General features: G+C 45.6%; 1 protein-coding gene across 1 annotated transcript in view; it reads left to right on the forward strand.

Annotated features, from left to right (window-relative positions):
- The window catches only part of LOC139560188 (alpha-N-acetylgalactosaminide alpha-2,6-sialyltransferase 5-like), a 184,023-nt gene extending 174,913 nt beyond the window's left edge, over window positions 1-9,110 (forward strand). The window contains exons 3-6 of the mRNA XM_071376737.1: window positions 2,771-3,004; window positions 3,443-3,621; window positions 7,680-7,787; window positions 8,353-9,110. Of these exons, the coding sequence (XP_071232838.1) occupies window positions 2,771-3,004; window positions 3,443-3,621; window positions 7,680-7,787; window positions 8,353-8,629 (798 nt within the window). The 3' untranslated portion in view covers window positions 8,630-9,110. The remainder of the gene's footprint in view (window positions 1-2,770; window positions 3,005-3,442; window positions 3,622-7,679; window positions 7,788-8,352) is intronic.
- Window positions 9,111-9,921: the final 811 nt, after the last annotated feature.

Genomic DNA, 9,921 nt, shown 5'->3' on the forward strand with positions numbered 1-9,921 from the left:
CATTTCACATCCGTTACATTTACATCCACTGTTTCCCAAGACGACAGCCTGGTTTGCTGGTTTTCTCAGGAGTCCCTAAAACATTAAACAACACGAATTACAAATTAATTCTCCTAACACTAGCTAGCTGGCTAATAGCAATTTTCGTAAATGAACTTTATGACAAAGAAAATATGCACAATCGTTTGTCTCTACATTAACTAACATATTCCTCTCAATTGTACATTTTTTGCTTGACTCGTTATGACGTTATAACTACTTACATTTGCTTCCCCCGTAATGTTTTGTCAGCCATCCTTGCTGAAGAAAGTCGCCGCGTACCTCTAAGTCCCGCGGTGTAAACTCGCAACTTTTACAGGAGGAACCACTGTATCATACCAACGGGACATTAAAAACTGTAATATCTTATGTTTCACCTTCTTAAGTACATACAGCTGGTGGTTATACACTCCATCGGCAGGACAGAACAGCAGCCTCTGGTAAGACACGGGGCGGAGGCCTGTGCACATAAGTGAACAGCAGCTGGTGCACGATATCTAAGGAAGTCGCTAGGTTTTGCTCGCCTGAGGTAGAGTCTCTCATGATAAGCTGTAGACCACACTATCTACCTAGAGAGTTTTCATCTGTATTTTTCATAGCTGTTTACATACCACCACAGTCCGAGGCTGGCACTAAAACCTCGCTCAATGAGCAGTATACCGACTTAAGCAAACAGGAAAATGCTCATCCCGAGGTGGCGCTCCTAGTGGCCGGGACCTTTAATGCAGGGAAACTTAAATCAGTTTTACCTAATTTCTATCAGCATTTTAAATGTGCAACCAGAGGAAAAAAGATTCTAGACCACCTTTACTCCACACACAGAGACACGTATAAAGCTCTCCCTCGCCCTCCATTTGGCAAATCTGACCATAACTCTATCCTGATTCCTGCTTACAAGTAAAACTTTAAGCAGGAAGCACCAGTGACCCGGTCTATAAAAAAGTGATCAGATGAAGCAGATGCTAAGCTACAGGACTGTTTTGCTAGCACAGACTGGAACATGTTCCTGGAATCCTCCGATGGCATTGAGGAGTACACCACATTAGTCATTGGCTTTATCAATAAGTGCATCGAGCACATCGTCGCCATAGTGACTGTACGTACATACCACAACCAGAAGCCATGGATTACAGGCAACATTCGCACTGAGCTAAAAGCTAGAGCTGCCTCTTTCAAGGAGCGGAATTTTAACCCGGAAGCTTATAAGAAATCCCTGTATGTCCTCCGACGAACCATCAAACAGGCAAAGCGTCAGTACAGAACTAAGATTGAACCGTACTACACCTGCTACGACGCTGGTCGGATGTGGCAGGGCTTGCAAACTATTACAGACTACAAAAGGAAGCACAGCCAAGAGCTGCCCAGTGACATGAGCCTACCAGACGAGCTAAACTACTTCTATGCTCACTTTGAGGCAAATAACACTGAAACATGCATGAGAGCACCAGCTGTAACGGAAGACTGTGTGATCACACTCTCCTCAGCCAATGTGAGTAAGACCTTTAAACAGGTCAACATTCACAAAGCCGCAGGGCCAGATGGATTACCAGGTCGTGTACTCAGAGCATGCGCTGACCAACTGGCAAGTGTCTTCACTGACATTTTCAACCTGTCCCTGTCCGAGTCTGTAATACCAACGTGTTTTAAGCAGACCACCATAGGCCCTGTGCCCAAGAACACTAAGGTAACCTGCCTAATGACTACTGACCCATAGCACTCACGTTTGTAGCCATGAAGTGCTTTGAAGGCTGGTAATGGCTCACATCAACACCATTATCCCATAAACCCTAGACACACTCCAATTTGCATACCACCCAAACAGATCCACAGATTATGTAATCTCTATTGCACTCCACACTGCCCTTTCCCACCTGGACAAAAGGAACACCTATGTGAGAATGCTGTTCATTGACTACAGTTCAGGGTTCAACACCATAGTGCCCTCCAAGCTCATCATTAAGCTAAGGACCCTGGGACTAAACACCTCCCTCTGCAAATGGATCATTATTATGAATTATTATTATTATTATTATTATCATCATCATTATTATAATACTTTTTGTTATGAATTATTATCATTAACATCATTATTATGATCATTGTCATTATTATCATCAATATTATAATATGTGTTATTATGAATTATTATCATTGCTATTATTATTATTATCATCATTATTTATTATTATTATTATTATCATCATTATCATTATCATCATTATCGTCATTATTATTATTGTCATTATTTATTATTATCATTATTATTATTATTATATTAAGATGCACTGCCATAGCATCACTCCTCCTCTCCCCCTTCCTACCCCTGTCTACTGAAATAACACAATCTCCTTATCCAGCCTCTGAAAATGCACTCCCTTTCTCCTCCTCTAGCCTCTGAAAATGCACTCCCTCTCTCCTCCTCTGGCCTCTGAAAATGCACTCCCTCTCTCCTCCTCTAGCCTCTGAAAATGAACTCCCTTTCTCCTCCTCTGGCCTCTGAAAATGCACTCCCTTTCTCCTCCTCTGGCCTCTGAAAATGCACTCCCTCTCTCCTCCTCTAGCCTCTGAAAATGAACTCCCTTTCTCCTCCTCTGGCCTCTGAAAATGCACTCCCTTTCTCCTCCTCTGGCCTCTGAAAATGCACTCCCTTTCTCCTCCTCTGGCCTCTGAAAATGCACTCCCTCTCTCCTCCTCTAGCCTCTGAAAATGCACTCCCTCTCTCCTCCTCTAGCCTCTGAAAATGCACTGCCGTAGCTGTGCGTTGGTGACCAGCTCCGGTCACCTGATAGGTGGTGGTCGCGGCGAGGAGATCGACCGGGCGGAGTGTGTGATCCGTATGAATGACGCCCCCACAGTGCGGGGCTACGGGCGAGACGTCGGGCGCCGCACCTCGCTACGCGTCATCGCTCACTCCAGCATGCAGAGGGTCCTACGGAGCCGCCACGAACTGCTCAACACATCCCAGGTTAGATGATTCATGTTATAAGATATAAATACATCCCAGGTTAGATGATACATGTTATCAGATATAAATACATCCCAGGTTAGATGGTACATGTTATCAGATATAAATACATCCCAGGTTAGATGATACATGTTATAAGATATAAATATACTATATGTTGTCTAGCAGATGCTTTAAAAAAATAATAAACAGTTACAGTAATGAGTGCATACAATTTAGTATAGGTGGCCCCAGCGAGAATCAAACCCACAATCCTGGCATTGCAAGTGCCATGCTCAACCAACTGAGCCACACAGGGCTACATAGTTAGTAGATGCTATAATACATTTAATATTATATGTTTTCAAGTGTTATCCCTTCTGCGCTTTTGAAGTGTTTCAATGTATCAATGTTTAACCCAAAATAAAATTGTATTCAATTCAACTCTGTTCCCTCCAGGACACAGTGTTTATCTTCTGGGGGCCCAGTAGTTACATGCGGAGGGATGGGAAGGGTCTGGTCTACAATAACCTGAGGTTGATGAACCAGGTGCTGCCCAAACTCAAGGTCTACATGATCTCCTGGCAGAAGATGCTGCAGTTTGACGAACTCTTCAAGAGGGAGACGGGAAAGGACAGGTCAGTTAAACCTACAGGCTAGAGTATTGTAGTTGGAAAAGTGAGTTGAGCTAAATTAATCTACACTACTTTACTGTAGCCGGGCACTAACGCTCCTGATCCTACCTATTCTAGACTACTATATTGTAGATCAAAGACATAAGCAGGCCCACTTCGATTCACTTTTCTCAATATCTGACTTAGGGCAGCTAATCAGCCGTAACAAGTGATTGTCTGGGAAGTGAGCTTCAAGCCTACACCTCGTGTTGATTATTCAGGATTCAGACCACTTTACACGCATATGTTAGATTTATTGTTCTATTATCCACTTTTTTGGACGTTAGAGTTTTGGGCGGCCAAAACTCTCTGGAGACAAAGGGACATTCCTTTAGCCAATACTGGAGGGTGAAGAGAGAAAGTCTCCCTCTCTTGTAATTTATGACAGGGTGTGAACGGTCGACCATCCAGCAGCTCCCCCTCTCCCATCTGTGGGAGAGAGAGAGGCCTGGTTACTGCTTCAAGAGAATAACAACGTTTAAAATATTATATTATACGAGGGGAAATATGTCGGCAGTTAAATATATTCCTAATATTGAGTTGCATCCCCCTTTTGCCCTCAGAACAGCCTCAATTCGTCGGGGCACGGACTCACCAAGGTGTCGAAATCTTTCCACAGGGATGCTGGCCCATGTTGACTCCAATGCTTCCCACAGTTGTGTCAAGTTGGCTGGAACTCCTGTGCTGGACCATTCTTGATACACACGGGAAACAGTTGAGTGTGAAAAACCCAGCAGCGTTGCAGTTCTTGACACACTCAAACCAGTGTGCCTGGCACCTACCACCATACTCCGTTCAAAGGCACTTAAATCTTTTGTCTTGCCCATTCACCCTCTGAAAGGCACAATCCATGTCTCAATTGTCTCAAGGCTTCTTTAACTTGTCTCCTCCCCTTCATATATGCTGATTGAGGTGGATTTAACAAGTGACATCAATAAGGGATCATAGCTTTCACCTGGATTCACCTGGAAAGTATTCAGACATCTTGTCTTTTTCCACATTTTGTTACGTTACAGCCTTACTTAAAAAAATGTCCTCATCAATCTACACACAATACCCCATAATGACATCAGAGAGGTTTTTAGACATTTTTGCAAATTTATTACATATAAAAAACTGAAATATCACATTTACATAAGTATTCAGACCCTTTACTCAGTACTTTGTTGAAGCACCTTTGGCAGCGATTACAGCCTCGAGTCTTCTTGGGTATGATGCTACAAGCTTGGCACATCTGGATTTGGGGAGTTTCTCCCATTCTTCTCTGCAGATCCTCTCAAACTCTGTCAGATTGGATGGGGAGCGTCGCTGCACAGCTATTTTCAGGTCTCTCCAGAGATGTTCGATCGGGTTTATTTCCGTGCTCTGGCTGGGCCACTCAAGGACATTCAGAGACTTGTCCCAAAGTCACTCCTGCATTGTCTTGGCTGTGTGCTAAGTGTCATTGTCCTGTTGGAAGCTGAACCGGTCTGATGTCAGTCTGATGTCCTGAGCGCTCTGGAGCAGGTTTTCATCAAGGATCTCTTTGTACTTTGCTCCGTTCATCTTTTCCTTGATCCTGACTAGCCTCCCAGTCCCTGCAGCTGAAAAACATCTCCACAGCATGATGCTGCCACCACCAGGCTTCACCGTAGGGATGGTGCCAGGTTTCCTCCAGACGTGACGTTTGGCATTCAGGCCAAAGAGTTCAATCTTGGTTTCATCAGACCAGAGATTGTTGTTTCTCATGGTCTGAAAGTCTTTAGGTGCCTTTTGACAAACTCCAAGTGGGCTGTCATGTGCCTTTTACTGAGGAGTGGCTTCCATCTGGCCACTCTACCATAAAGGCCTGAATGGTGGAGTGCTGCAGAGATGGTTGTCCTTCTGGAAGTTTCTCCCATCTCCATAGAGGAACTCTAGAGCTCTGTCAGATTAACCATCAGGTTCTTGGTCACCTCCCTGACCAAGGCCCTTCTCCCTTGATTGCTCAGTTTGGCCGGGCTGCCAGCTCTAGGAAGAGTCTTGGTGGTTCCAAACTTCTTCCATTTAAGAATGATGGAGACCACAATAATTGCTACAAAACTTGACCCCATAAATGTTTTGATCAGACAGCAGGCTCAATCAACCAATGACGTCAATGGTTGAACTCTCCCGGCGTGAAAATTCTAAAATACCGCTATGGTGCATAATTATTTCTGAAATACCCCAAATAGTGTGTAGAGGTGGAGTTTCCCTTTAAGATGCTTCTCGCTCTGTGAAAACTCCAACCTGATATCTTAAACTAACCGGCACGAAAAACCAGATAGTCAGAGGGGTATTTATTTTCACACAACAGTGATATTTCAGTTTTTTTTGGATTGCTCATTTGTGTGCTTGAATGGTTTTTAGGTTTAATTTGACTGCGGTTTCTCAGCAGCTCATTAGCTAATTAATTAGATGCAGTATTGAATTGAGCCACAGAGCCAAAGAGAGAGAGAGCCCAGGACCTCCTAGCTAGATGGATGGAGAGACTATTTTACAATGTAGACACAACACAGCCTGCTTCCCAAATGGCATTCTTGACCAGGGCCCATATATCTCTGGTCAAAAATAGTATTATAGGGAGTAGGGTATATTATAGGGTATATTATAGGGAATAGGGTATATTATAGGGTATATTATGGAGAATAGGGTATATTATAGGGTATATTATGGAGAATAGGGTATATTATAGGGTATATTATGGAGAATAGAGTATATTATAGGGTATATTATGGAGAATAGGGTATATTATAGGGTATATTATGGAGAATAGAGTATATTATAGGGTATATTATGGAGAATAGGGTATATTATAGGGTATATTATGGAGAATAGAGTATATTATAGGGTATATTATGGAGAATAGGGTATATTATAGGGTATATTATGGAGAATAGAGTATATTATAGGGTATATTATGGAGAATAGGGTATATTATAGGGAATAGGGTATATTATAGGGTATATTATGGAGAATAGGGTGCTATTTGGGACACAGATAGCCAGTACAACATAGCTAGAACTAGTGCTGAGAGAGTCTTTTACAATATAGAGACAGTTAAACTGTGGACAGACGGCCTATGTAGAGGTTATAAACATGTCTGCTACCCAGTGGGTATCTTTTGACCAATAACAGTTATTTAGGAAGTCCCTTCTGACCAATCACAGTCCTGAAGAAATTATTGAAGTCCTTTATGGCCAATCAGAGGGCTCTATGGATGATAATACCGCATCTATAGGGAGTTTATTGGTATTAGGGAGGTTTCTTTCCGTCGTAAAAAAAACAACGATTTTTATCTCTTTCTCTTTCTTATTTCTTATTAGATAATTCTTCAGCCAGAGTTGTTTCAAAGGGAGTACTACAAGCCTGTGGTGATTCATTACGTCCCACCAATGTAAACGCATTGGATTGGTGTTGCTATGTGCTATAAGGTGTCTCTATATAGCGGTCATTTCCATTCAAATCCAATTAAGGGAAGGTAACAAGTGCACACTTGGGGAGAAATAATAAATGATTGGGACGCATCCCCTGTGTATCCTGCTGGTACCTTCTGTTGAGCAGCTGGATTATTAGACTGTCTGTGTCCTGTTGACAAGTGGAATGTTATTATTTATCGATCTGCCCATTTCAATACATCTTTATTTTACCCACGGATGTGGTAGTTACTGATTACCTATACCAGTTGATCAGGTATCTTATCTCACCTATTTCCACCTCTCCCCTCCCTTTCTCCCTCCCTTTCTCCCTCCCTTCCCCCCTCTCTTCCCCTCCTCCCTCCCTTCCCTTCACCTCTTTCTTCTCTCTCCTCCCTCTCCCTGCCTCCCCTCTCTCTCTACCCTCTCTCTCCCTCCCTCCCCCTCCCTCCCTCCCTCCCTCCCCCCTCTCCCTCCCTCCCTCCCTCTCCCCCCCCCTCCCTCCCTCCCTCCCTCCCTCCCTCACTCCCCCCTCTCCCTCCCTCCCTCCCTCTCCCCCTCCCTCCCTCCCTCCCTATCTCCCTATCTCTCTCCCTCCTCCTCCTCCAGGCGTATCTCCAACTCATGGCTGAGTACTGGTTGGTTCACTATGACCATAGCTCTGGAGCTGTGTGACCGGATCAATGTCTATGGCATGGTGGCTCCTGACCACTGCAGGTGAGTTCTGTTCCTTGATCCTTGGTCTCTCTCTCTGTCTCTCTCTCTGTCTCTCTCTCTCTGTCTCTCTCTCTGTCTCTCTCTCTGTCTCTCTCTCTGTCTCTCTCTCTCTGTCTCTCTCTCTCCCTCTCTCTCTCTGTCTCTCCCTCTCTCTCTCTCTCTCTCTCTCTCTCTGTCTCGCTGTCTCTCTCGCTGTCTCTCTCTCTCTCTGTCTCTCTCTGTCTCTGTCTCTCGCTGTCTCTCTCTCTCTGTCTCTCAGTCTCGCTGTCTCTCTCTCGCTGTCTCTCTCTGTCTCTGTCTCTCTCTGTCTCTCTCTCTCTCTGTCTCTCTGTCTCACTCTCTTTCTCTCTGTCTCTCTCTGTCTCTGTCTCTCTCTCTGTCTCTGTCTCTGTCTCTGTCTCTGTCTCTCTCTCTCTCTCTCTCTGTCTCTCTGTCTCGCTGTCTTTCTCTCTCTCTGTCTCGCTGTCTTTCTCTCTCTCTGTCTCTCTCTCTGTCTCTCTCTCTCTCTCTCTCTCTCCGATCTCTTAGTCAAATAATCTCTTCTGTTATCCTGTCTCCCTCTCAGAGAGCCGCAGCCCCCATCTGTACCCTACCACTACTACGAGCCCCTCGGTCCAGAGGAGTGTGCCATGTACATCAGCCATGAGCGAGGCCGCAGGGGAAGCCATCACCGCTTTATCACAGAGAAGAGGGTCTTTGCCAGCTGGGCTCGAACCTTCAACATCCACTTCTACCAGCCTGACTGGGAACCCCCGCCGCTGGCCCCCGCTAACCGCACGCAGGGGGAGACGGTCTCAGTCAGCATACATGACTGGCGACCGGGAATGGAACTTGGATGGTGACAGTGAATACCGGGAATGGAAGTTGGATGGTGACAGTGAATGCTGGGAATGGAAGTTGGATGGTGACAGTGAATGCTGGTCATCTGTGGAAAAGCTGTAACTCAGATGGGACTGAGGACTGAGCTAGAGATGGTGATGGACAAGACCGCATGAGATGGTCCAAAGTCTTCTGACCACAACTGAATGGTCCAAACAGTAGGATACTGACTGCACATGGTCCTTCACTGAGGATCGACCGTCCTCCTCTAGGCCATCCGTTATGGACAACTGGAAGGACCAAATACAGCTGGCTGGTCCATAGGCTACTAACCACAACTAGTTAGAGCTGGATGGCCGTAAGGGGATTACCAACCACTAGTGGTGTGCGAGTCAGCAACCGCCAGACTATATGTGATAAAGTGAAAATGTGAGGCCCCACCCGACCCTAACCCCTAACCTAACCTAACCCCAACCCCTAACCCCAACCCCTAACCTAACCCCAACCCCTAACCCCAACCCCTAACCTAACCCCAACCCCAACCCCTAACCTCAACCCCTAACCCCTAACCCCAAACCCTAACCCCTAACCCTAACCCTAACCCCTAACCCCAAACCCTAACCTAACCCCAACCCCTAATCTAACCCCTAACCCTAACCCCTAACCCCAACCCCTAACCCCTAACCTAACCCCAACCCCAGCCCCTAACCCCTAACCCCAACCCCTAATCTAACCCCTAACCCAAACCCTAACCCCAACCCCTAATCCCTAACCCCAACCCCTAACCCCAAACCCCAAACCCCAACCCCTAACCCCTAACCCCAAACCCTAACCCCAAACCCTAAACCCAAACCCTAACCCCTAACCCCAACCCCAACCCCTAACCCCAAACCCTAACCCCCAACCCCAAACCCTAACCCCTAACCCTAACCTAACCCCTAACCCCTAACCCCAAACCCCAAACCCTAACCCCTAACCCCTAACCCAACCCCTAATCTAACCCCAACCCCTAACCCCAAACCCCAAACCCTAACCCCTAACCCCTAACCCCAAACCCTAACCCCTAACCCCAAACCCCAAACCCTAAACCCTAACCCCTAACCTAACCCCAACCCCAACCCCTAACTCCAAACCCTAACCCTCTAATATATAAAATGCACTGTAGGCTACAGTCAGGGACGGTGGATGTCTTTGACGGGGGGCGCAGTATTGTTTTAGCCTGATTTCGATGTGTTTCTGATAAGAATTTTGTTAGTCAACTTGTCTATAATTATATACATGTAGCTTCTCTTCTGTCATTATATGTTGCAGTAGA

Source organism: Salvelinus alpinus, chromosome 30, assembly GCF_045679555.1.
Source record: "Salvelinus alpinus chromosome 30, SLU_Salpinus.1, whole genome shotgun sequence".
Taxonomy (NCBI): domain Eukaryota; kingdom Metazoa; phylum Chordata; class Actinopteri; order Salmoniformes; family Salmonidae; genus Salvelinus; species Salvelinus alpinus.